Here is a 27643-nt window from a genome sequence, read left to right on the forward strand (position 1 = left end):
AACAGATGTGGGATACATACACACACACACGTACTCGTACACACTCGACCCCTCTCCCCCACAAACAACCACAAGCTCAGATGTTCAACAGTTGTTCCATCTCCGAGCCCAACTCAAGAAAGGCCTTGATGTGCGAATACAGTTGCAGTTGTTTGAGAAGGCATGCAAAATTTAGCAAAAAATTGGCAACATTTTTTACATTGTATTAATCAATATCAAGTCCTAGCTGTTGGAGATCAAGTAGACCCCGTTCCCCTGAAACACACACACACGCTGGTCACCCGTTGTGATCATTTCCCCAAGTATCTCTGTGCAGTCAGACCTTTGGACACCCCACCCAGGTAGTGGCAGTGCTGGCAACCCTAGCTGCAGTAACCCATGGGGAGGGGGTCACACTCAGACAATCAAAGAGAAGATAAATCCCCACCGGCTAGGAGAGGAGATAAACCCCCACCGGCTAGGTACAAGGTCGTCAAGGTTCTCATTAACAGCTTTGAGAAATTCCTTGTATGTTATGCTCACCCATCAGGGGGCTTTGGCTTTGTAGGCCCAACACTGCCAGGCAGGCTCAGAATCTTGAGGGGGCGGTGCTGCTCTAGTAGGTATCTTACCACATTTATCTTCCTGTTTTGGCTGCGTATAGGCTACTTATGGTAGACCCATAAACCAGATAAAGACTTCTCCTTAGTGTATGGGTCACTCAGGTGGGTGTCTAGTTTTATAGGGTTGGGGCCCGTTCCATCATGATAGGACAATAAATAACTAAACTATATTTAGAATTTATTTTAAAATGTATATCCCATATCTGCACAAAATTGAAAGATCTCTCTCACAACCCATGCTCAGATACACATGGGCTCTGTTATTCGCATCGATTTTATTTTCAAACCTTAACTCCACACTTTTCCAAACACAAAAACACACACCCCACCTTCCATCACAATACACATGTACATACCCACATATTGTGCTTTCTATGTCCTCTGTTTGCTGTGTTTTTATCCCTACCATGTTGATTCTGAGTACCTTTTTTGTTCCAGTTCCTTATATTTGAAGATGTATTATTTCGATAATGATCCTTTCTTCTAATACTATCTTATCTATTTATACAATTTTATAAATTTAAAGTTGAATACTAAACATTTTACAACATTCCCTGTCTTGATTGTTATAGTGTACTATTTTATTGTTTTCCTATATATATATTTATATTTTTAAATATATATTTTTAAATCCTCACCATGGATATTACTGAGTGTTCCATTATTCGACTCCTCTATGGCAACATTGTAATATTTAGAGTAGCCATGGTGTAGTTTTGGTGTCTCCAAAACATTTGGGTATCAATATACAGTTTATCGACTATGAGAGCAATGCATTTTCCCTTTAGTCTATTCTGCTTGAAGAGTAGGTACAGAACTTTTCGCCGTTCTGCAATTTCTTTCAGGAACTGATCATTCATGCTTATTTTAGTGCCAGTGAGTCTTTTACCCAGGCTTTTAACCATTATTTTATCTCGCTAGCAGAGATAACAGTCTATGATTAGGGTGGCTGGAGTCTTTGAAAATTTTTCGGGCCTTCCTCTGACACCGCCAGGTATAGAGATCCTGGATGGCAGGAAGCTTGGCCCCCGTGATGTACTGGGCCGTACGCACTACCCTTTGTCGTGCCTTGCGGTCAGAGGCCGAGCAGTTGCCATACCAGGCAGTGATGCAACTAGTCAGGATGCTCTTGATGGTGCTGCTGTATAACTTTTTGAGGATCTGAGGACACATTCCAAATCTTTTTAGTCTCCTGATACATCTCGTTATTGTCATCTTTTTTGAATATTCACTGAGGGTTTTTGATATCAATGACCTGTATTTAATGGAGAGAGATGCTATGCTACTAGCCTCATACCATGAAAACGCATATCCATCTCGAGACCATTCCGACATAAAGTGTTTTTTCACAAAGTTGCCTGGATGTTACGTGTCCTATTTATATCAGTACATTCGTAACAACTTAAGCAGTATGAAACATCTATTCAATCAAATAAACCTCACGTAGCAAATAAGCCATATTTCAACACTTTCATTGACCTCCATACAGAAACTCCTTGCTTGATCGGCGAAACAACGAAAAATCGCCACCTGCTGGAGGGAGACAGATTTTCCGCGGAGTTGGGCCTCTCTCTTCCCCTTCCTCTCTGTGGAAACCAGGTCTCACGTAAATTAGCCCGAAGCTTCGTGAAACAATAGAGGAACTGTCGCAACAGTGTCGTCGCTTTACGTCATCCCGCCATTTTAAGTTGAGGACAAATATTTTTTCCTGGCAAGAAGCTAACCAAGCTGAAGCTCAAGTATATTCAACTGTGGGGAAACATCTTGCCTTGAACAATTAGAGTGCACGCTCTTATTCCACGTTGCCTGATTCGGGCTCTCTGAGTTTTAAAGGGATTGAATGAAGAGTTAAGGTGAGTGGGCCAGAAATGTGTGATGTCCCTGAGTGGTGGCACGAGGCCTACGCTGGACAGTGGTTAGCGTTTTGGTAGATAACGTTACATATTCCAGTTTAGTTAACTGAACTAGACCTGTTAAAATGTACCACATTTGCACCATATTTAATTTTAGGCATCTGGTCTTTCTGCAATTAACTAGCTTTAAGCTTTGGTGGGTTGGTTAAGGTCCATTGTTTGACTGCGTTGTTAGCTAACGTTAGCCTCAGTTAGCCCGCTGAGGCTAACGTTAGCCTCAGTTAGCCCGCTGTATAGTCGGAAGCCAGACTAATCTAATCAAATTGTATTGGTCACATACACATGGTTAGCAAATGTTATTGCGAGTGTAACGAAATGCTTGTTCTAAAGGCGTCCTTATCCGGAACAGTTGGTGCATATATTATGGAATTTTATGACATTTTTGTTCGTTTAAGTCTTGAGAAAGGTACATTTCGAAGACTCCCCGCCTCCCTATGCTATGTACACGCAGGAATCAATGAGAGGGGGGGGGCATCCCGTTAATTTCTTTTTTAGGCTGTTCGTGCGAACATTTGTTTTCCACAATACAAACGGAAGTTCGGTGCCAAAGTCAACGCCCCTTCGTTGCTCAACAGTATGGATTCTAAAATTAACTTTTTGTGTAAAAGGCTCTATGCATTATACCGCCTCCAACGTTCTAATTTACTTCCGACCAGGTTGATGACTTCCGGACGAATTCTGCTATTGTTTTTATCATTAGCTTACTAGCTATCGTAGATGCATTTCTGACTGAAATAGTTCGCAATGACTACGTTTAAATTACAGCCCCGTGAAGGAGGTGCTAATGAACGTTGTTCAGTGCCTCTGTTCAGTTTCTTCCAAATGTAATGGTATTGTGCGCTTCCATCGTTCCCAGTCGATGTAGAGCTCAGAAAGGTGGTTGGTGGCAGTACGTCGTGATAACTTTACTGTCACCAAACACACAAAGTGTAATACATATTTCGTCAAAAGTGACTTTGTTCGGGGGGGAAATTGGGGGGTGACAATACCTAAAGTATTCCTTTACGTTAGGTGTTCCTAACGTAAACTCACCCCATTCCCTACAAATGTGCGTAACTGCGGCATTCAAATGAGGCTGCAATGAAACGAATGGGACTGTAGTGACTGTTTGCATCAAAATCCGGGGTGTGAAACTACGTTTCGATTTAGCGTTGATTGACATGGTAATGGGCTAACATTATTGGAGAAAATATGATAAAACGAATCCCTCTGATGCTGTACGTGTCACTACGTAACGTACAGCGCGCATTTGCAACTCATTTTGTGCCGTACAGCCTCTTTCCACCAGGGGTAGCCCTTCTCTCGCAGATTAAAATCATGCTTAACCATATACACTTGTCAGAAAACTATACAATTTGTCTAAATTAATACAATTATTGCTAATATTAAACTAATATTTCATGACTAGGGTGCCAATTGCATTTTTTTGCGTGTCATTGCTGCGAGCCATCATGACACTCAAAAGCTGGAACAACTGCAGTTCACTTGTGAGGCTAACGTTAGCGCAGCCCTAAACCCCTCTTCAAATTTGACACAAACCTTCAAACGGGTATGTGATGAGACATTACATAAACTCTTTACGTTTTATTTACATTTTAAAGTTGATTAGTTGGACAAATCGTGTGAAAAAAAACTTCACACAACATATTTCCTTCCCCCTTTCAAGATCACTTCGTAGCCTTCGCTCCCCACCCGCCATTTTTAAAAAGATCCATCAATTATGCAGAGATGGGCATCATGAATGTTTCGTCATTAATTTAGTTGGAAAGGGGAGAAATTGTGCTTTACATTGGTATTGATATTACAGTTGACCTGGAAGTATTACGTTTTTTGGGTGCAAAAATAAGGTCAATTGTACGAACCAAGGCGATGTACAAAAGTGAGTGAGTTTACGTTACCGTCTTCGCATGGAACTGGCAAATTCAAAAGAGACCTGGTGTTTGGGAAAGAAGACTGAAACCTCCTGCTCCGACTGAGGGGGATGAAGAACAAGGTGCGCTGCCTATGGACTGTGCCGTCTGATCCGGTCCAAAGCATGGGCCAAGCCAGTGTAAATGTACATGTGTTTATTTGCTAGCAGCAAAATAATAATTTGTTTATCTACGACATGTATAATTCATTTGTTGTAGTAAATATCAGTTTGTGTGGAGCTTGTATTGGCTTTAATTAGGCAATGAGTAACGGGTGTGGGGGAAAGGAATCAAGTAAACACAGAATAGCCAGAATGCAAGATTGTGTTAGAGATGTGTAATTGATTAACTGAACTGTTGGAACATTTGCTGAAATACATTTTTTTTAAACAAATCTATTCTACTGTAGATTTCTTCACGAACATCAATACTTATTTTTCATAAAACCACTAAACTTGGCACCCTTGCAGGGGATCCGTTCAGGTGCGAGAAACACTTGGTAAAAATAAAAGTGGTCAGCCTTCTCTCTTATAGTTTTTGAAACCTGTAGATTTTTATATCCTTTCAACTCGGATGTCCTCCTTTGCACAGATGAGTCACACCAGCTACAACCTGTGAGAAGGATTTAACCTTGCACCTGCCAGTAGTAAGCATGAGATCTCTTCAACTTTAGCTCTCCATTCTGTATCTTCAGGTAAGGGCAGTCAACATAACTTGGTACATTTAGGCACTTGACCTCTAAGAGTCCAAAGTGTGGTCTCACACTGGGCTCAAGTATGATGCCATCTGGAGAGGATCGTAACCACGGAGCATCTGGGTGCACTACGAAGCGACACGGAAAGAAGTTAACTTTCTTCAGTGTGCAGTACAGCCACTGGCTCCATGGTCTGCATACCAGATCTCTTGAACATCCGCTCAGCTAGGTGGTCAGCTGAGGTCTCTCCCCGGACATGGCAAACCTCTCGGAAACGAGAGGATGTTATCCTCATTTTCCTGAGCTGATGCCATTCCGGGCTGCTGCTCTGCAACCTTGTAGCAACCTCGACTTTGTGACATCTCGTAGGTTGTCTTTAATGCCTTGCCGTGGAACTGCGGCTAAGGACGTAAGCACACTGAGAAGCCTGAAGACTGTAGCCATCTAATGGAAGTATTGGTGAAGAAGGGGCATCGGCAATCTTCACAATTTCACGGGTCTTTGGCTGTGGAAGCTGATGGGACAGAACACTGCCGGCTTGCACTGGCCCAAAGGCGGACACAACCGGGGGCACGTCAGCTGACATTTCCATTGTTGTCACGAGGGGCAGTATGTGGAGAAAAGTTGGCATACGTTTCTGAGATGTGGAGAAGGTCCATGTCAGGCATGTATCCATTGAGTGCTTTGTAGAGAGAACTTCTGCAAAATATTTTAAAACCTTAACATCAGGTTGGAGAGATTACTATGACAGACTCAAGTAACTTTTCCAGAAACAGCACAAGCCCGAAAGTTCAAATAGAATGAATTAAAATATACAAATTTATAGAATTCCCCCCAGTCTTTGTCCCAAACATTTGTCATTATATAGTAAAGATGCCAATGTTTATGCTTATCTGGATACAAAAACAATCACGAGATGTTTTCTAAAATGTTTCCATTTAGGAACCTCCAACTTAACTTATTCCATCAGCACACGAGTTAGTAGGTTTACGGAACTCTATCCCATCAAACGGACCTGGTTTCACACCCTAATTAAGTGGGCAATTCTAGATTGGGACCCATCATTAATATCTTTCTACTGATAAGATTAAACGTTGACACTGTCTCCAACACATTTTGACCATGATGACAGTGTCTCACAGGACGTGTTTAACAAGGTCCCTAGTAGCTATCTATAACCTTTCCCTACTCATGCTGTGCGGCTTTTCACTCTTCCTCGTGGACCTGTGACAGGCAGCCCTCACGGTGATCTCCCCTGTCAATGTGTTTTTGTTAGATACTGTGTAGAAGACATGAATAACAATTATGTTTTAGCTAGCAAATATAGCTACCAAGCTAACGAAAATACACACATTCTCAGGTAGTTTCAGTCAACGTTACATAATTTTACGACATAACTAGCTAGCTACAGTTATTAGTTAAATTAGCTGGCTAATGATTTTAGCTTGCACACGTTATATCTGTCACTGACTTGGTACTCGCCTTCATAGTTGTCTATGAACCTTCCTATATACATCTTGAACCCCTTTTCATTCTTGCTAGCTGGAGTCTCGGAGGCTGATTTAACAATTCGATGTACATCATTAATATTAATTTGAGGCAAGTCCTGAAGACACCTAGTAAAAAACTGCGACATAGTGGTAGTAACGTTATATCGTCGATAACAACTAGACTGACCGGAAATTGCCAAACCGATAGGAAGTGTGTCTAGAACGTTCGATCATGGAATGTGCATAAGGGCTATTGCGGGTTATCATTGTGTGGTTTTCCAGCAGAGTAGACTCTAGTGTTTTGCTGCCTTTCGCAGGTCAGTGTGGATTGCACATTTTGGTCACCGAGAAAAAATAATAAAAAGCGAATGGGAAACTTCAATTGCACCACTGTTTAACCTTACACCTGTAAACTATCCCCAAAAACCGACCAACCCATCCCACTACTTTGATCCTACACCAGGCCATCGGCCTGTGAGAATGGAACCCCTTGTCTCAACGTCCTGTAGATCTTCTGCGTTAAAATCTTACACCCTAATATTTATCTGCTGCTGCAACTACCACATATCTTCTGTGATTTTTGCTCCATCAGTATTAGAGGTCGACCGATTCATCGGAATGGCCGATGTTATAAAAACTTAAAATCGGTCATCTGTATTTTTGGACACCGATCATGGCCGATTATATTGCACTTCACAAGGAGACTGCGTGGCAGGCTGACTACATGTTATGCGAGTGCAGCAAGGAGCCAAGGTAAGGTGCTAGCTAGCATTAAACGTATCTTATGAAAAACAACCAATCTTAATATAATCACTAGTTAACTACACATGGTTGATATTACTAGTGTATCTAGCTTGTCCTGTGTTGCATATAATCAATGCGGTGCCTGTTAATTTATCATTGAATCACAGCCTACTTCGCCAAACGGGTGATTTAACGAGCGCATTTGCAAAAAAATCACTGTCGTTGCACCAATGTGTACCTAACCATAAACATCAACGCCTTTCTTAAAATCAATACACAAGTATATATTTTTAAACCTGCATATTTAGATAATATTGCCTTGCTAACATGAGTTTCTTTTAAATAGGGAAATTGTCACTTCTCTTGCGTTCTGTGCAGCAGTTGGGCCGCCTGGCTCGTTGCGAACTGTGTGATTTCTTCCTAACGAAGACAGCCAACTTCAAACGGGGGATGATTTAACAAAAAAAAAAAAGCATTTCTGTGTTATTATATTCTAATTAAGTCTGCTTTGATAGAGCAGTCTGGCTGAGCGGTGGTAGGCAGCAGCAGGCTCGTACGCATTCATTCAAACAGCACTTTACTGCGTTTGCCAGCAGCTCTTCTCAATGCTTCAAGCATTGCACTGTTTATGACTTCAAGCCTATCAACTCCCGAGATTAGGCTGGCAATACTAAAGTATCTATTAGAACATCCAATTGTCAAAGGTATATGAAATACAAATGATATAGAGAGAAATAGTCCTATAATAACTACAACCTAAAACTTCTTACCTGGGAATGTTGAAGACTCATGTTAAAAGGAACCACCAGCTTTCATATGTTCTCATGTTCTGAGCAAGGAACTTAAACGTTAAGCTTTTTTACATGGCACATATTGCACTTTTACTTTCTTCTCCAACACTTTGTTTTTGCATTATTTAAACCAAATTGAACATGTTTCATTATTTATTTGAGACTAAATAGACTTTATTGAGATTATATTTATTTAAAATCAGTTAAAATAAGTTTTCTTTGTTCATTCAGTATTGTTGTAATTGTCATATATATATGGCTTATTTAAAAAAAAAACATTTTTTTTTTTTTTTTAATAACAGTATCTGCTTTTTTTGGTCCTCCAATAATTGGTACCGGTGTTGAAAAATCATAATCGGTCGACCTCTAATCAGTATAGTTGATCACCATGGCTATAAATGCAAGAAATCCTACTTTATTCTCGGGGGCTCCCAGTTGACTCTTACCCTCGGGCTATTCTCTACTCTATTCGCTGCCTCAACATAGGATGCTTTTTGCACCACTCGAACTCTGGCAATCTCAGCCTGTCTCTCGGGGCACTTTCGATCCCCAAGTGCATGGGCACCCCCACAGTTGACAGTGCTTTCTCTATCCTAACTGTACACTCCCTCTGACTATGCCCACCTGTACATTTCTCATATTGTGCAATCTCCGTTTTACAAACATGTCCAAATTGTAACTGACTTCATTTACATTTAAGTCATTTAGCAGACGCTCTTATCCAGAGCGACTTACAAATTGGTGCATTCACCTTATGACATCCAGTGGAACAGCCACTTTACAATACAATAGACTTCAGTGGGCAAATGCTCCCCTTCGATGGCCACTGGCATGCTGGAGAACTGTACTGGGCAGATTGCAGACAGCGTGTATGGTGTCGTGTGGGTGAGCGGTTCGTCAACGTTGTGAACAGAGTGCCCCATGATAGCGGTGGGTTTATGGTACGGACAGGCATTCGCTACGGACAACTAACACAATTGCATTTTATTAATGGCTATTTGAATGCACAGAGATACTGCGATAAGATCCTGAGGCCCATTGCCGAAACATGAAGTGATGGATGAATTGCACGACAATATAATGCACGGCCTCATGTCGCAAGGATCTGTACACAATTCCAGGAAGCTGAAAATGTTGCAGTTCTTCCATGGCCTGCATACTCATCAGACATGTCACCCATTGATCATGTTTGGGATGCTCTGGATCGACGTGTACGACAGCGTGTTCCAGTTCCCGCCAATATCCAGCAACTTCGCACAGCCATTGAGGAGTGGGACAATATTCCACAGGCCACAATCAACAGCCTGATCAACTGCACTGCATGAGGCAAATGGTCACGCCAGATACTGACTGGTTTTCTGATCCTTTATTTCAATTGACTGATTTCCTTAACATGAACTGTAACGCAGTAAAATCTTAAGTTGTTGCGTTTTTATATTTGTGGTGTATCATCAGCCTAAAGCATTCACTATTCCTGCTAGCTAGCTATCCTTGTAAATGTTTTGGGGGGAGAAATCTCATGTTGACGAGTTACCGTTAACCTGTGACTTTCCGGTCTTAATTTTCCTTGACGCGTCCAGGTAAGGGAAGATTTGCGCGTTGTTTGGCAACATTGATTAGTTCTCGACACTAGCTTCGAAGCTAGTTCCACACATCAAAATTAATGTCCTTGCTAGCTACATGGAAATAATTGATCTAGCTTTGCAGAAGAAATTGAGCTGCACATGGTTATCACAATGGTCTTCCAAGCCTTTGTGGCTCTGTCCACACTTCCTAATGACAACACTAATGCAACCAACTCCATGTCCGCATATTATTAGTTACTATGTAGTTTGTAAACTAAACATGTATTTTTCTCGCTGCAGGTGAAAGATGACCCAGTTTTTACCCCCCAATCTGCTGGCCCTATTTGCGCCGCGGGACCCCATACCATTTCTGACCCAGTTGGAGAAGCTTCCCCATGAGAAACACCACAACCAGCCATACTGTGGCATCGCTCCCTTCATCAGGCACTTTGAGGTAAGGCAAACCTACCTAGTTCTTGTGCAATTTACTCTTCATGAATGAGATGGTTAGTTGGCTATTTGAATGCCTTTGGCCCTCTAGCTCTTCTTAGCCTAACTTTTGGACTGTTTTGATAGGATCCCCGAGATGCCCCTCCCCCTACTAGGGCAGAAACTCGTGATGAGAGGTTGGAGAGAAAGGTGAGACAATTGGAAGAGGGATCACTTTCCTTTCACTTTTAGTCTCTGTAACCTCCATGGGTATCTGAATAAGATTGGATAAGTGAGAATCTTCAGTAGGGTGTACTAGTACATGGCTTTAATGTGCATGTACAGTAACCATTTGGGGTTTGAGTCTGAGGGGCCTAGCTAACCTGTTTCTGTTTTACAGAGGAGGGAGAAGATTGAGAGGAGGCAGACTGTTGTGGAGACAGAACTGAAGCTCTGTAAGTTGACATGATGAGCTTTTGTGACTTTCATAGGATTTACTGAAAGTTAATGAAGTCAGGTTGTAATATTGGCTTCTGCCTTCTTCTTCTAGGGGATCCACACAATGACCCCAATGCTCAGGGGGATGCCTTTAAGACCCTGTTTGTGGCGCGTGTTGTAAGTGTGCATTATAGAGGCTCTTCCATGTTCTATGGCATCTTTACCTTCCATCCTGTTTTGGCCACTTGATACTAAAACCGGGTAGTGATTAATAACAAATGAAGCACACATGCACCACAATAAAATGAAAACCAAGCATCCACTTCTTTTTCTATCGAATGGTATGAAGGCCAGAAGTGTGTTCTGAGACCATTTCTAAGACCAAGCTGCCTGTGACGTTTACACCTTTTGTATTTGGCACATGTGATCGACGTTAACTGTGTTATCATTGCTGCAGAATTATGACACAACGGAATCCAAGCTTCGCCGTGAGTTTGAGGTCTACGGGCCCATCAAAAGGGTAAGTTTTGTCTGTCTCCCAAACCACCCATTGGTTTTACAATACATCTTATTGGCCAGTTGTTAGTGGCATTTGGTCCTCTTGCCCCCCCCCCAGCCTGTTCATTCAGCTTTATTATAGTCACTCTCTCTTCCAGATCTACATCGTCTACAACAAGCAGTCAGGGAAGCCCAGAGGCTACGCCTTCATAGAGTATGAGCACGAGAGAGACATGCACTGTGAGTACCACGAGAGACCAACCCTCTCATAACCCACCTCATCTCAAATGGGAGTCTGAATGCTGGGAGGGTACGTAGGTGGGATAGTATTTGTTGAAGAACTCGTGTAAGTGAGAAATGACGAAGAAGGCACCAGATTAATTTTGGGAGCTTACAAATGGTTGTAATTTCACTATAGCTTTAGAAGTAGTAGCAATTGGTGTTGCTGACTATTAGTTAACATCAGCACCTTATACTCTTGCTCAGTGTACAAGGAAGCCTCTTGACTGAATAGCGCCTTTTTCATGGTGCAAACTGACTAGGCTCCTTTTTTAAATATTTTTTTTCTGTAACGCACTAGCAGCTTATGCTGTCCTTGGTGCGATTTCCCATTGAAGGGTCAGGATGGGTGTTGGTTTTACATTTATCCGTAGTCCTAGGCCCACTCTTAATATCTGCCAAATATAAAAATACAAGGTTCACACTGCTGAGCCACACTGAGCTGTTCTGCGCTGGTCTGATTATGCTGCGAGGACATGTTGAATGGAAAATATCCAGAGTATGGATTGGAACAATGGTATGAAAAGAGTCAGAGACAAGAACTAGCTGGCAAGTAGGCTTGGGCGGTATCCAGATTGTAATACTGGCACTGAACACAAGCAGTCCTGTTTTCAAAACCCACTGATACTCTAATCTGAAGGTTAGCATTGCTAACAAGTACATGTAAAATTCCATAGAGAAGGCTAACAACTGCATTGCAAACATTTTGTACAGTTTCTGACCTAAACTATACAAGTAACTCAAATGCTACACAGTTTGCTGCATGCACAAAACCAATATATGCCAACAAGGCTCTTGATCCAGGAGGGGATTCTCTGCTGTTACCAAGTGAATGCTTGATTTTGGAAGAAGCTAACCACTTAGCTAGATGGTTAACTAGCTACTAAATTAGCAAACCAAACGCAGAGGAGTTAGCACATTTTAGACTTAACTTTTAGACTTACTGTAATTGTATCACCTGGTGCATGCTGCACAACAGTGAATGACTCCCAAGGCTCCGGTCTCTCGTAGTTGTGTGCTTGTAAACAAACACCACATGACGGGACTACAGTAAGCTTCATAATAATGTAACGGGTGAAATTACGAACTCAATGTTTATCTCATAACGTATTGTACAAGTTGACTGCATGTATTTACTTAAGTAGCTACAAATGTTCAAACTTCAAAGAAATTGTTTCAACAGTATGGAAAAACCATCCTTGTCTTTTTCCAAATACCCCGGTATACGGTATACCGCCCAAGCCTACTGGCAAGGGGGTTAAAAATATGGATCCACAGTCCATACAAGTTGAAGGTACGACTCTGAACACAAGGGTCACCAAAATTCATCCATCCTTTTTATTTTCAGAACTTTGAGTTTAGAATGGCTATGTTATTAATTAGGGGAAACAAGGTGCTGAGTGAGGTTTGTGTGACGTCTGTCTTGTGTTTGTGGCGCGTGATGACCTCTTGACTAACTCAAGAAAGGGTTTCTGTACTGCACTTGTCTGAGTGAGTACAGTTAGTCCAGCCATGGCACTTCTATGTGGCGGTGCCATTCGGTGGGAAGATTTGGCCTATGTCTTGTATGTATAAACAACTTCTAAGCCTTGTTCTTCTGGTCACCTTGAATGCCTTTGCTTGCTTTAGGTTAGGCCTGTAATGGTTAGTGTTAAGTCATCTGTGGAACAGGTGGGTTCCCTGGTTGGATCACCAACGGTAAGCTGCAGGTCACCAACAGGCTAGTACCCCCCCCCCCCCCCGCCCCAACTTGTCTGGTTAACTTGGGTACCCTCCTCTCTGTGCTTTTGTGTGACACTTGGCCATTTCTATCAGCTCATATCAGTGGTCCTTCACCCTGGTCCTGGCGATCTACCATGCCCGCTGGTACTATTCTCATTTTATCGAATTTAAACAAATTGTCAGGCAAACGGGTGTTCCCGGTCTATATCTGGCCTCTAAGATTGCTACCTTCCAGGCCGACTACATTGCAGTCACTTGCCAGATTTCACATCACCTGGGTAGGTGTTTTACATATCAGCTAACCAAATCATATAAAATAAGAATCTGATGCCTGACTGCTAGTCGGTGATGAGAAGTATCCTCACAGCGCGACTGCAATGTAGCTGGCCTGAAACGCAGCCACTGATTAATTGCTGGAACACTTATGTTCATGCACCCAGGGTGCAATGAACAGGCAGGGAGTAGTGTTCCCCGGGACCAGGGTCGCCCACCCTTGGTATGATGTGACTCAGGTGAGGGTTGACTTGAGGGGATGTCTATGCTGGCTCTACAGTGTATTAATTGTTTGTTGTTCTCATTGCCACTGCAGCCGCCTATCTGTGATGGCTATTGGCCAGAGCTGGCTTGCAGATGATGATGATGATGATGATGGTTATGATACATCTACACCCTACTACCACAGCTCAGTATATGGTTGGTATGATGGGTTTGTATGATGGGTAAGCTTTCTTTCCACCCTCCATCCTCCTATTTAGGGAAGAGGAGCTACGTTCAATGGGCAAAGCACATTTTTTTGAAGCTGCTTATATTGCTTGAACAATATTGACATTGATAAGACGGCGCTGGTGCTTTGACCATTGAATGCACCCCCAGGCCATTAGTCAGTTAATGGGTGCCCTATGAGTTTTCCTTTTGTGTTAAAGCCACCTCAGATGTATCCATTTTAGCACTTTGTTTTTTACAAATAGACAAGTGCTTTTACCATTTGAGTATTTTAGTTGTCTGAAACAGCATTATTTCAAGTTGTCTCTTGCATAATCATTAAGAAAAGGACAATATTTTGCACAACATTGCATCAAAAGACCACATGCCCAAAACAAAATCCCCCAGCATTGTAAGTTAAGGTCCTTTCTTGTGTGCGTTGAGCTGGCTTTAATGGAATAGGGTTACGAAGGGACTCTAAACACTTTTACAGCAATGCACATACTTATGCGCACATGTAGCTCTGTCCCTACTATATAATTAGGCAAGAGCAGATGCCAACAAGAGCATAGCGGTAGCTCATTCAGACATAGCAGCCATCTCACCCCCCAGATCTCTTTACCACAGCTGATAGCAAGGATCCGGTGTATACAGCTAATAGAACCAGTCTAGTGAGGAAACATGTCCCCACTGTTAATAGCCTACATTTATTCTAGCCTACACCAAACACATCCAATTTTCTCTAGATGCATACCTTTCTGTTTCTTTAAAATATATATATTGATATGCACCGTATGTGTGCTTGTATAGTAAGATTGTATTTAGGCCATGTTTTTTAGTTGTTTTTGGGGTCGAGGTAAGGCAATCCCCCTTTGAGTAAAGTTCTCTCTGATTGGTTGAGAAGGTTATGGTTTGTGGTAAGACAAACCTGGATTGGTTAGGTTAGTGAGGGGTTGTGGTAAGGCCCCCTGGTAGTATAAATCTGTGAGGTGTCATTAAAGTACAGTGATGATTTGCTATGATCTAGAAGGGGTTCTGGTAAGGCCCTCAGATTGGCTATAAAAGTGAGTGGTTCTGGTAAGGCCCTCTGATTGGATATAGAGGAAAGGGTCCTCTGTGCCGTTTCCCATTGGATCGTCTACCACAGCAGAGCAGACCAGTGTAGAGGCCAGGATGGGTCATCATGGATCTCGCCGAATTCTTCGGTCATAATAGACTGATCCCAAGACTGTCTGGGCCAAGGGAGTATATATTTGTGTGTGTTCTGAGTTTGATTCAGAAGCTGCAGTCTGTGGTGGTAAATCTGGCAGGAGCCTGCCATGTTGACTTGCAACTGGAAGCCCTATGCTCTGGGAATCCGACACTGCGCCCGTGTCCAGGCGGTGGTAAGATAGTTGGTGAAAAACAAACACAGCAGCCCATAAAGCCCCCACTAAGGTATGCGAACATGGTCACATTTAACATTTGCTCGTATCGAGATGACCCCTCCCCTATATCTCCCTCTCTAGACCATTATTACAAGGGCCGAGGTTGTATGTAAGGCAACCTAATATACTCTAGCCTCAATATAGTCTGAAGCACAACATGTATTGGGTAAGAAGATTGCAGCATTGCCATACAAGAAGGTTGTGTACTCTGGCAGTCAGAGTAAATATTCAGGAACTCAAACCAATGTGTCACTGGTATTTTATTTCTCACTGAACTGTGTGTAGGTGGGGGGCTAAGGACGTTCCTAAGGTGTCAGCATTTGCAGTGCAGTATCCACCTGTGGTTTGTCACTAACCACGTTTCCATCCAGGTTTTATGCGAGTAAAGTCATACTGGATTAAAAGATCACGACAGCTGTGATGGAAACAGGACTATTCGGTGCAATTTTATAAATGCTGACAGAATTTGTTAGTTTGGCATGGTGGGATATTTCTGTGTCTAAAATTGAATTATGTGCGAAATAGCGGTGTAAATGCCTTTTGTGCAAAATATTGATTGTAATTATAATCTTATCAAAGTAAACTTGGGAGTCAAGTGACTATATGGTGTGTGTATGTGGTCCTCCCATTACGACTTGGGGAAACCATGCAGTTTAATAGGCTACCGTTAAAATATGTGTGGTGAAAAGTGCACGGTGATAATAAGCTTGATTTCCCTTTCCAATAAATATCGAGGGTCTTATGCTGGTGACATGATGAGCGATGTTTGACCGCCTTTTGACAAAATATTTTCTCGTCCATTATTATCTCTTGTAGACTAGCCTATCCGTACTGTATATGCAAGCTGTTGGCTAGAGCACACGCGCCAAGACCAGCGTAGGCACATTTGCTATTAATCGCAGGTTTGTGACAACTCGTTTAAAAAAAATATATATATACATCAGAACTTAAGCGAAAAAGTAAGTTGTGTGCACTACGTCATCACGCACATTTTTTTTTTTTTTATCGCAACAAGTCAGTTTGGTGGGAAAATTAGCATTTTCTTTGGATTTGAGAATATTTGCATTCAAATCTGTCGCCAATTGGATGGAAACCTAGCTACTGGTAGAAAGTCCCCAATTCCACCTATAAGGGGTTAGACGTGCTTTTGGAAGTGAGGTGGGTGTCTGATTTGACCCATGGTGGTGACTCCTATTCACTGTTCTTTCTGGGTAAGAGGTTGATGTGAAAATGCGCAAATACATTTCTCATCAATTTGTTGGGTAATATAGTATTATGCGACATGAATTACTGTCATCTGATTTGAATTTTAAGTGCGCAAGCATTTTTCACAACATGCTTTCAAACGCACTCCACATCAAAGTACTGTCAACTGCTTGGACCACTTGTTTACATTTTATTCATTTAGCAGACACACTTATCCAGAGCGATTTACAGGAGCAATTAGGGTCTGCTCAAGGGCACATTGACAGATTTGTCACCTAGTCTACTTGGATTTGAACCACCAAACTTTCGGTTACTAGCCCAACGCTCTTAACCGTTGGCTAACCACTAGGGACACGCAGTATTCAGTAATAAAGCATTATCGGTAATGGTCTATTTATCTGATTATCGTAGCTTTTAAATTAATGCATTTTTACAGAATCCCATGAGATTCACGTTATTAAAGGCTGGGTATTTTCTAAATTAATATAGTTTCATGTAAATGATCTTTGCAACGCTACATGAGCCAGTCATGTTGCACACTGTAATTTAATGGTATACATATAAACGCAGCAAAAAAAGAAACGTCCCTTTTCAGGACCCTGTCTTTCAAAAGATAATTAATAAAAATCCAAAACTTCATAGATCTTGATTGTAAAGGGTTTAAACACTGTTTCCCATGCTTGTTCAATGAACCATAAACAATTAATGAACCTGCACCTGTGGAGCTGTTAAGACACTAACAGCTTAGACGGTAGGCAATTAAGGTCACAGTTATGAAAACTTAGGAGACTAAAGAGGCCTTTCTACTGACTCTGAAAAACACCAAAAGAAAGATGCCCAGGGTCCCTGCTCATCTGTGTGAATGTGCCTTAGGCATGCTGCAAGGAGGCATGAGGACTGCAGATGTGGCCTGGGCAATAAATTGCAATGTCCGTACTGTGAGACGCCTAAGACAGCGCTACAGGGAGACCGGATGGACAGCTGATCGTCCTCGCAGTGGCAGACCATGTGTAACACCTGCACAGGATCGGTACATCCGGATGGCAACAACTGCCCGAGTTACACCAGGAACGCACAATCCCTCCAGTGCTCAGACTGTCCGCAATAGGCTGAGAGAGGCTGGACTGAGAGCGTGTAGGCCTGTTGTAAGGCAGGTCCTCACCAGACATCACCGGCAACAACGTCGCCTATGGGCACAAACCCACCGTCGCTGGACCAGACAGGACTGGCAAAAAGTGCTCTTCACTGACGAGTCGTGGTTTTGTCTCCCCAGGGGTGATGGTTGGATTCGCTTTTGTTGTCGAAGGAATGAGCGTTACACTGAGGCCTGTACTCTGGAGCGGGATCGAGGTGGAGGGTCTGTCATGGTATTGGGCGGTGTGTCACAGCATCATTGCTTGCAATGACAACAAGCGCAGTCCAATCTCAATGCTGTGCTTAACAGGGAAGACATCCTCCTCCCTCATGTGGTACCCTTCCTGCAGGCTCATCCTGACGTGACCCTCCAGCATGACAATGCCATACTGCTTGTTCTGTGTGTGATTTCCTGCAAGACAGGAATGTTGGTGTTCTGCCATGGCCAGCGAAGAGCCCGGATCTCAATCCCATTGAGCACATCTGGGACCTGTTGGATTGGAAATGTCCGGGAACTTGCAGGTGCCTTGGCGGAAGAGTGGGGTAACATCTCACAGCAAGAACTGGCAATTCTGGTGCAGTCCATGAGGAGGAGATGCACTGCAGTACTTAATGCAGCTGGTGGCCACACCAGATACCAACTGTTACTTTTGATTTTGACCTTCCTCCTCTTTGTTCAGGGACACATACCATTTTTGTTAGTCACATGTATGTGGAACCTTGCTGTGAGGGTTTCTTTTTGCTGAGTTTATAATTGATTTTCAGAATTTTAGCTTGCTTCCTTAGATGTGCCAGCAGCATACCACCCTGCATACCACTACTGGCTTGCTTCTGAAGCTAAGCAGGGTTGGTCCTGGTCAGGCCCTGGATGGGAGACCAGATGCTGCTGGAAGTTGTGTTGGAGGGCCAGTAGGAGGCACTCTTTCCTCTGGTCTAAAAAATATCCCAATGCCCCAGGGCAGTGATTGGGGACACTGCCCTGTGTAGGGTGCCGTCTTTCGGATGGGACGTTAAACGGGTGTCCTGACACTCTGAGGTCATTAAAGATCCCATGGCACTTATCGTAAGAGTAGAGGTGTTAACCCCGGTGTCCTGGCTAAATTCCCAATCTGGCCCTCAAAACCATCATGGTCACCTAATAATCCCCAGTTTACAATTGGCTCATTCATTCCCCTCTCCCCTGTAACTATTCCCCAGGTCGTTGCTGCAAATGAGAACGTGTTCTCAGTCAACTTACCTGGTAAAATAACGGTTAAATAAATAAATGTAATATTTTAGCTTAGTCGTGGGCCAAGTCAAGACCGTTGATTGGTCTAAACTCCTCAAACTCAACTATGGACCTTGGAAGCCTGTTCCCCTTAATCAGAGACTGATTTTGACCTGGGACACCAGGTGTGCAATTATAAGGTAGAACAGAAAAGCAGCAGGCTCGGGACCGTGTAGGGTAACACGCGCGCCTGTTGATTTTTGTACCCCCACACCAGACGTGATCAGGACACGCATATTGAAATATCAAAACAAACTCTAAACCAATTATATTAATTTGGGGACAGGTCGAAAAGCATTAAACATTTATGGCATAATTTGTCTTGGGATATAAACATTGGGTTATTTTACCTGAAATGCACAAGGTCTGCTACTCCGACAATTAATCCACAGATAAAACGTAAACCGAATTCCTTTCTCATCTTTCCTCCTTCCTTAGGCTTCTTTTTTATTTCTTTGGACTTTATATGGAGGTTGGCATCCAACTTTACGGTGCGTTACTTACTACAACCGTGTGGACGTCAGTTCATCTTTCAATCATCCACGTGGGTACATGCTCCTAAAAAGCAATAAGATGGGAGAGGACGGACTTGCAGCGCGTTGAGCGTCAAATAGAATTCCTATTTAAGTGCCTGGCCACGCAGACCCTCGAGCAGTGTGGGTGAAATGATTGAATAACATGTATGTGTACATTTATTTTGCAGTGCACGTGACGTGAGCGGTGTGGTCAGCATGTAAGAATTGCGTACCCTTGGTCTAAACTATAACCTTTTTAGCTTCAAGGTAAAATGAGCCATGCAACAGTAAGCGGTTGACCCTCTTCAACAGTAGTGTGGTCACTACTGGACCTAAGTAAGATTTTAATTATTTTAAAGCAGACTTTCACTTTTTTGGTCTCTGGTGCTCCACAGAAACCACACATGAAGAGAGCAATTATATGCCTAACTTCAATGTTTTGTTTGAATATATTATATGGCACACTTGATATAATAAAATGTAAGGTTTGAGATTTTAATAATAAATGCTTTAAATGGCAGTTTTGTCTCTTTTTTTATTTATTTTTTAATACCCCTTGTTTTCTCCCCAATTTCGTGGTATCCAGTTAATCTTGTCTCATCGCTGCAACTCCCGTACGGACTCGGGAGAGGTGAAGGTCGAGAGCCATGCGTCCTCCGAAACACAACCCAATCTAGCCGCACTGCTTCTTGACACAACGCACATCCAACCCGGAAGCCAGCCACACCAATGTGTTGGAGGAAACACCGTGCACCTGGCGAACTGGTTAGCGTGCACTGCCCCCGGCCCGCCACGAGTCGCTAGTGCGCGATGATACTAGGATATCCCTGCCGGTCAAGCCCTCCCTAACCCGGACGACGCTGGGCCATTTGTGTGTCTCCCCATGGACCTCTCGGTCGCTGCCGGCTACGACAGAGCCTGGGCTCGAACCCAGGGTCTCTGGTGGCGATGCAGTGCCTTAGACCAGTGCGCCACCTGTGAGGCCCCCCAGTTTTGTCAACCTTATCTGCTATACTGGCTCACTTGTGATTTGAGGCTAGAATGAATTTCTTTATTCTATCCCTCTTTTTTAGCATTTCAAAATAAAGATTTACTGAAGTAAAGTGCTTGCACAACAAAATACTTAAACTGTGGTACATCTTCAAAAAAGAGAGATGTGCAGGTAAATGCAGCATTTAGGGGTGGAAAAAGGTCTACTACTACATGGTCTGTCTGCCCAGAGAGCAGCCCCACACTACCTCACCTGCTCCTGGTCAGTATATTCATGCACTCTTTGTTAACCTTACCTTTAAAAACGCAGAGCTCCAACTTACCCTTCTCTACCTTTTTCTCACCCAACCCCCCCCCTCCCCCAGCTGCCTACAAGCATGCAGACGGGAAGAAGATCGACGGAAGGAGAGTGCTGGTGGATGTAGAGAGAGGCCGCACTGTGAAGGGATGGCATCCCCGCAGGCTAGGTGAAGAACTGCACATGATCTCTGACAGTGCATAATTATCCATACTACAGTCATGCCGTTTTACAATCTTAACGCTGAATTCACTGAGCGTTTTGGAATGGATGATTCTCACATCGGCATTGGTCATTTATGAATCCCTTAATATTTTGTCAGTTTTAAATGCTTTCTTTTCCTGTCTATGATTTCTGTATCACAATAAGCTCTGTTTTCTGTCCGCAACCAGGCGGTGGTCTTGGTGGGACAAGGAGAGGCGGGGCTGATGTCAACATCAAGCACTCTGGAAGAGACGACACCTCACGTTATGATGACCACCCCCCAATTGGAGGGTGAGTACCTACACTGGGCCCTTGGGGTGGTCTGCAAAGGGAGGCTTGTCACCCTATTTTAAATGGGCCCTACCATTAGACCTGAAAGAATTGGATAATCTGAAAGCAAGATGGATTTATTACCATATTCCTTAGTTACATCTATCCAATTATTTTAGATCTGTGCAAGTGTAGAGGGTATGGGTTAGTGGCAGATTTGGGATTGGACATTTTGTTGTTTGACTCACTTGATATTTTCTGTATAGAGGTTTGACAGTTGACTTATTTTTGCCCTTCTCTTCACCTCAGGGAACGTGAGCGCGAACGTGGACCTGAGCCCAGAGGGGAACGCAGAGAGCGCAGCCGTGAGCGCGAACGGGTGGGGGAGAAAGAGCGCGGTGGTGAGAGACGGAGGTCCCGGTCCCGGGAAAGACGCAGGCGCAGCTCCCGCTCCAGGGAGAAGGGTGACAGGGGTCTGGGCCAGGCAGGGCCCGGAGAGGAGAGCGTAGTGAGTGGCAGGAGGAGAGACCGAGAGAGGGAGCGGGGGGGAGGAGGGCCAGGGGGAGACAGTCATAGCAGGGAGAGGAGCAGAGACAAAGGTGAAAGGAAGCGGAGGAGCCGCAGCCGAGAGCGCAAGCGAGACCGGGAGAGGGGCAAGGGTGGTGAGGGGGATGAGGGCTTGGGGCTAGGAGATGGTATGATGGGGGAGGGAGGAGAGAGGATGCCCGAAGAGCCTAGTGTGGGTGAAGAAGTGGGAGAGGAGCGCGGCGGGAAGGAGCGGGACAGGGACAGGGAGCGGGACCGTGACCGGAGGCGCAGCCACAGGGACAAGGACCGGGAGAGGGACCGGGAGAGGCACAGGGGGGACAGGGAGAAAGACAGGGAGCATAAGAGAGACAGGGAGCGTGGTGGAGGGGAGCGCAAGGAGGACCGGCATGGCTCTCTCCTGCTCCCCTCGGCCGAGCAGGGCGACGTGGGTAACGGGGAGGAGGGCGACGCGCCGCCCCAGCCAGAGGAGAACAGCCAGGATGGGTTGACGATGGACCAAGAGTCGGTGCAATCGGGGGAGGGTTACGTTTCCAATGAGAACGGCTACAAGATGGAGACCCAGGCAGACGAGTATTGAGGGGCTTTGCCGTCTTTACTAATTTCCTTTTTTTTTTATACAACACAAACCCACATACCCCTTCCCTGTTAGTGTGAAGGATATTGTAATTAGCTGCTGCCCTGTTAGAAACCACAACGGCGCAGTGTAGGCACAAGAAACAAACTGTCCGTTTTGTGGGTTAAGTAGGGGTTTTGTTTCTTCTGTATTTTAACCCCCAGGGCTAGGTCCACACCACAATTATTTTAAACCCGTCCCTCGGTAACAAACTGAGAACGGTGCTCACTATCCCTTAACATTCACATTCTCCCCCAACCGGAACTTTAATCTGACATTCTGCTCTGTCAAGTACTTGTCTGATTACAATCACTTTATGAGCGAGGCACAGATGGTGTAGTTGTGGTGAAATATTTGTTTATCTTTTTCTTAATCTCTGTTGGTGTATTTTTCTTTATTCAAACAGGGTTGTTGGGGTTAAGTTTTGGTTTTATTTAACATTTCCCCCCATGTAATTTGAATGAATCCATGTTCCCACAAAAGCAGTACCCTAACCTATTGTTAGATTTTTTTCCCCCTCATCATTTTAGAGCCTTCATGTTCCTTTTTTACTTTAAAGTACAACACTGAATGTCTTACTCAACTGTCTGGACACATTCTCCTACCCTCAAGAAAATGTACAGCAACAGTTAGGTTTCCATTCAATTGGCGACAGATTTTCATGCACATATTCTTGAATCCCCATAAAAAAATTATGCGCATGTTTCCATCCTATTGACTTGTTGCAAATAAAAGCATTTTGTGGTTAAATTCCCATGTATCAAAAATGAAAAGCTAGTCAAATGGGTTTCATCACATTTTCAACTCCACTGATTGCGTTTATAGCGAGTGTGCTCACTTTGGTATTGGCATGTATGCTCTAACCAATAGCACGATCTGCGTGCTGTTGGCTAGAGCGCACATATAGCCTACATAACGACATCATATGGACAAAATAGTGTTTTAATTTTTTTTTTACAGCCAAACGTCACCAGACGAAGACCCTAGATACTTATTAGAAAGTAGCATCAAGCTAATTACCTTGCACTGTCACCACCCTGTGAAGTTCATCATTTATTTCATCTGTAGTTTAATGAACAGCATGCTTTCCCGACTAGTTGTAGTGGGAGGACAACATGACTCCCAAGTTTACTTCAATATGATGGTTATTGTATCAATATTTGCTCAAGTGTTTCCACTGACATTTCTCTAATTTTACTGACAAGATTCCACTTTGTCTAGTGTATTTTTGTTTTGTTGACATTTGGATCATTTACCCCACAAATGTCTAAGGCCTGTCATTACTTTTGTATCTGATGTACTTTACTTACATAAAGGTTGGCTGGAAACCTGGTTATTGAAAATGAAGGAGGGGGGGGTGTAAGGAAATGTGTTGCAAAGTGCATGTCCAAGAGTTGGCAAATATTGCTTATTTTTATTCTGTAAAGCAAGTTGGAGGAACCCTCTGAATGGAATTGTTCTGATTCTCCTGAAATAAAGTTCCAGTTTTTTTTGTTGAACATTTAGTCAGTGTCATCCTGTTCAGTAATCTAAATGACCAGGTTCATCATTGGTTGGCATCCAACATTATGGTGCATTACCGCCACCTACTGTACTGGAGTGTGGGCCAGCAACTGGGAGAAACTAAATCAATTGTACCTTATGTGGCCAATTTCACGCCATTGAATTGAAATCCATTGTAAACATGAAAAAGTTGCTAATGTGAACATTTTTTTTGAGGCGTGAAATAATGGATGTTGACATCAAAAACCAAACGATTTGAAGCAAAATGTATAGAATTGTTAACTATATCCAAAGCAAAACCCCAAAACTTGCAATGACAATTTTAAAGCAAGAGCAAAAACTCTTAATTATTTAAAAATGTATTTGAAAACCAATGCAAAAATAGTTTTCAGTTCAACTTCCCCAACAACCAATCCTATTGATTCCATTTCCACTATGCTTTTGCCTGAAATTACTACCTTTTTGGTTATGCTACTCATGTCTTGTCTCTCGATTTCTTTGCTTTCACTGCCAGTTTTTTTTGTGAAGGGCAGAGTTTAGAGGGAGGTGTAGATAATGCGTCTCCATTGGTCCACTAATTTGAGGGATGGTTTATCTTAACCTAATCAATGAACATGAGTTTATTTTTTGGGCTACTTAACCAGACGGTCTGACGTCACCACTAGACGCCAAATCTTTCCCCCTGTGGCCGCATCTTCTGAACATGGCGAACCACTTACTAACAGCTGCGCCGAACTTTGGGCAACAGGTAATTCAGATGTTTACCTAAGTAGGTACATACGTATGTTATTAAACATATTAGACACGCTTCTAATATCTACATTATTGACCCGTGACTGACAATTTTGAAGTTCGTTAGCTTTGTTGGTTGGCTTTGGCGTCAAACTAGTCAAATGGAATTAATCGCAAGACTGCATGCCTGTAATTTTACAGCTAGCCACTGCCAACCATAGTGAAAGGTTTGCCGTGAGATTAAACAGCGACAACCCTAAATAGCTATTCCCATAACAGTACCTGAAGCCTAGACACAATCTTGCCTGATACCTGTCAAGTGGATGGATTATTTTGGCATAGGAGAAATGCTCACTAACAGGGATGTAAACAAATTTCTGTGTTTTATATTTTTGTTCAGTGTAATTTGACCTGTGACTATTGAAGTACGTTACTTAACTACATTGTTTAGTCGGCGGCCTTAAATTGTCTGACTAGCTGGCGAAATGGAATGAATCGCAAGACGCTACATGGTCGCAGCCAGCCTGTAGCTAGCCACTGCCAGCCGTAGGGTTGTCAGTATGTATTTATTAAACCAAGTTACGCCGAAATAGGCCATTAGGACTAAAATCACATCACGAATGTCTCCAGTTAGCTAGCTGTAGGCAACGTTACATGTATCCACAATGACACGACAACTCTTACTGCTACTTGGTTTACGGAAAGCATTCTGTAACGACCCTGGGTTTATAAGCGCGGAAATCGACTCTGCCGCAGGAGCATGCTTTTGCGGTACAGTTGATAGCACGCCGGACCTCGGGCTAGAAGGTCGAGGGTTCGAGACCTGCACCCTGCTGTTTCATTACAATACGTTCAAACTAGTCACACATATCTGTATCTGAATTACCCTTTGTCACGTTCCCCAGTTTCTGTGTTGTATTTGAGTGTGTGTGTGTTTCAGGAGATAGAATCCCGGAAGCCTCCCCAACCAGCTGATTGGTCGACTCAATGGCTAATGGATGATTAGAGAGCTGACCCCGCCCCCTCGTCAAGATGCAGCTGTATCCAATTAGACTCCTGAAGCTATATAAAAGCCAGTGTTCTGTTCAGGAGGAGAGAAGATTGAATATTTTGGAGAGATTAGAGAGAGAGATTTTTTCTGGAGAATTAGATTATGATATAGTGTTGGTTGTTTAACAGAAAGTGTGGTATGTAATGTGTTAGTTGTTGTTGGTAGCAGCTTTGATATGTTCTGTGTTTGTTGCTTTGTCAAAGTTTCTTTAGTGGCCTGAGTTAGTTTACTCAGTTTTGTTGTAAAGTGCTTGTGAAATTGTTAATAATTATTCTGTTTCATTTGTTCTCAGGGGAGAAGGCACTTTGGGAGTGCTTAGGCAAGAGGCCCGCGGGCATACATATACCCGTAGTATATTCAATGTCTAGGCACACTAGGTAAGACCTGGGTGGATCACCCCCTGTATTTTGGTTAGGGCACCAGGTGGTGCTAAGTTAGGTAAATTAAGTGGGTAGGCAGGTTAGATAGGAGAGGGTGTTGATTGACACAAGTTTACTGGAGAACTGAGACGAAGTAGAGACTCTGGACAGGGTGGATATTCGTATAATAAAAAGCAGTTTTATTCAGAGGTAAAGATATCTGATACAAACATGCATGGACTCGTTCATTCAGCTCGTAATGAACCTGCAGACAGAGCCCAGATAACAGAAATACATAGTCATTTTATACAGGACAGAAAGTAGGTTGAGTCTGGTAGATCTGGTTTTCTGGTTGGTCCTGATCAGGTTGTTGTCTTCTCAGATTGGTCCGGATGAGCTGTGCGTCATCCTTCTGAGTCTTGTATCAAAAGTTCTTTGTTACCAAAATGTTCAGCTAAAATAGGAGATTAGGTGTGTGCGCAGATGTTCTTATTTAATCGGTGTTTATGAAAGGTTTATGTCAGCCCTCTGTCCTCGGTTATGTGTGTGTCTCATTATCTCGTGGGATGCAGACCCAAGCACTCTTGCTCAAGGCCTTCCCTGCCTTATCAGTGTTTATGAATGTTCTGTGTCAGCCATCTGTCTCTGGTGTGTGTGTGTCTCAGTTTCTGCTTGTGAGAAACCCTGTTTTTTAGAAAGAAGTTAGTTATAACAATGTAATAGCAATATGCTTGTGTTATTACAATGGTATTTCTTACAAATCCCCCTCTTCACGTCTCATAAGAGACGTGACAAAAGCTAGGACAAAAGCTATAAATGGCAAAATTAGAGTAAACTTTATCAGAAGATAAAGCTTTGATTCCCCCTCTTCACGTCTCACAAGAGACGTGACAAAAGCTATAAATGGCAGAATAGGGCAAACTTTATCAGAAGATAAAGTTTTTCATTCCCCCTCTTCACGTCTCACAAGAGACGTGACAAAAGCTATAAATGGCGTTGAATCAGTCATCAGTCAAATAGCCTGGCTCAGCATCCTCCAGGGCAAGCAGAGGAAACATCTGTCCCTTCTCTGTCTGGTTGGGATCAATAGCAGTAGTTATGATCCTAGTGGCCAGCGTTCGAATACATGGAATGCAGCAGCATCCACAAAGCACCAGTATCGCAACGAAGACAGATATAGATACCAGAATGGAAGAAACAAGCGTCTTATATTTACCAAACGCATCCATCCAAGAGTCCCACATTGAGGTATTCACTCCTGAGTGGCTCTTCATTTTCCCATTAAGAGTACGAAGACCTTCTAAAGCAACAGTAAGACTACCATCAGTTGCTGTGTTATTGGGAATGAAAGTACAACATTGCTCCCCGAACATGGCACAAACACCTCCGCGTTCAGCCAACAACATATCCACCGCGATTCTATTTTGGAATGCCATCAGGGAAGTAGCTTCCAATTGGCCATGGACCGCCTCGAAGCCTTGTTGAGTCCAATTGCCTAGTTTCTGAACATTAAAATGAATGTAATTGATTCGGTCCACATTTTTATTAACTGTACACCACCAGCAAAATTATGATTCAAAACCCGCTGCATCCTGGTCTACTAGTTTATACTTATCTGGCACCCCCCTAGGGACTCCTATGGCGTCAATATAGGTGGGGTCTCCAGGATCCACTCCTGTTGATCTTTTGGACCGGGATAAATCCCCGTCCCTCTCTACACGGGCCATCAGGTCCTTTACTTCCATAGG

General features: G+C 43.2%; 2 protein-coding genes across 2 annotated transcripts in view; both read left to right on the top strand.

Moving 5' to 3' along the window:
* Positions 1 to 2207: 2207 nt before the first annotated feature.
* Positions 2208 to 23749, top strand: LOC129855715 (U1 small nuclear ribonucleoprotein 70 kDa-like). Its single transcript, XM_055923669.1, has 10 exons — positions 2208 to 2455; positions 10010 to 10163; positions 10286 to 10348; positions 10539 to 10593; positions 10689 to 10753; positions 11034 to 11096; positions 11233 to 11314; positions 20682 to 20783; positions 21007 to 21109; positions 21398 to 23749. The coding sequence occupies exons 2-10, from the start codon at positions 10017 to 10019 to the stop codon at positions 22212 to 22214; spliced, it is 1497 nt and encodes a 498-aa protein (XP_055779644.1). The 5' UTR covers positions 2208 to 2455; positions 10010 to 10016; the 3' UTR covers positions 22215 to 23749.
* A 94-nt stretch (positions 23750 to 23843) lies between these two features.
* The window catches only part of LOC129855716 (myosin phosphatase Rho-interacting protein-like), a 57575-nt gene continuing 53775 nt past the window's right edge, over positions 23844 to 27643 (top strand). Inside the window, exon 1 of the mRNA XM_055923670.1 lies at positions 23844 to 24501. Coding sequence (XP_055779645.1) covers positions 24457 to 24501 — 45 coding nt within the window. The 5' untranslated portion in view covers positions 23844 to 24456. The remainder of the gene's footprint in view (positions 24502 to 27643) is intronic.

The sequence above is a fragment of the Salvelinus fontinalis genome, chromosome 5 (genome assembly GCF_029448725.1).
Source record: "Salvelinus fontinalis isolate EN_2023a chromosome 5, ASM2944872v1, whole genome shotgun sequence".
Taxonomy (NCBI): domain Eukaryota; kingdom Metazoa; phylum Chordata; class Actinopteri; order Salmoniformes; family Salmonidae; genus Salvelinus; species Salvelinus fontinalis.

Excerpts from the sequence above, each read along its gene's own strand:
- LOC129855715 (XM_055923669.1), top strand. The coding sequence starts at position 10,017 with ATGACCCAGTTTTTACCCCCCAATCTGCTGGCCCTATTTGCGCCGCGG. Across the intron at positions 11,097-11,232 it reads TCTACGGGCCCATCAAAAGG|ATCTACATCGTCTACAACAA; the intron begins GTAAGTTTTGTC and ends TCTCTCTTCCAG. Across the intron at positions 21,110-21,397 it reads GACCACCCCCCAATTGGAGG|GGAACGTGAGCGCGAACGTG; the intron begins GTGAGTACCTAC and ends TCTTCACCTCAG.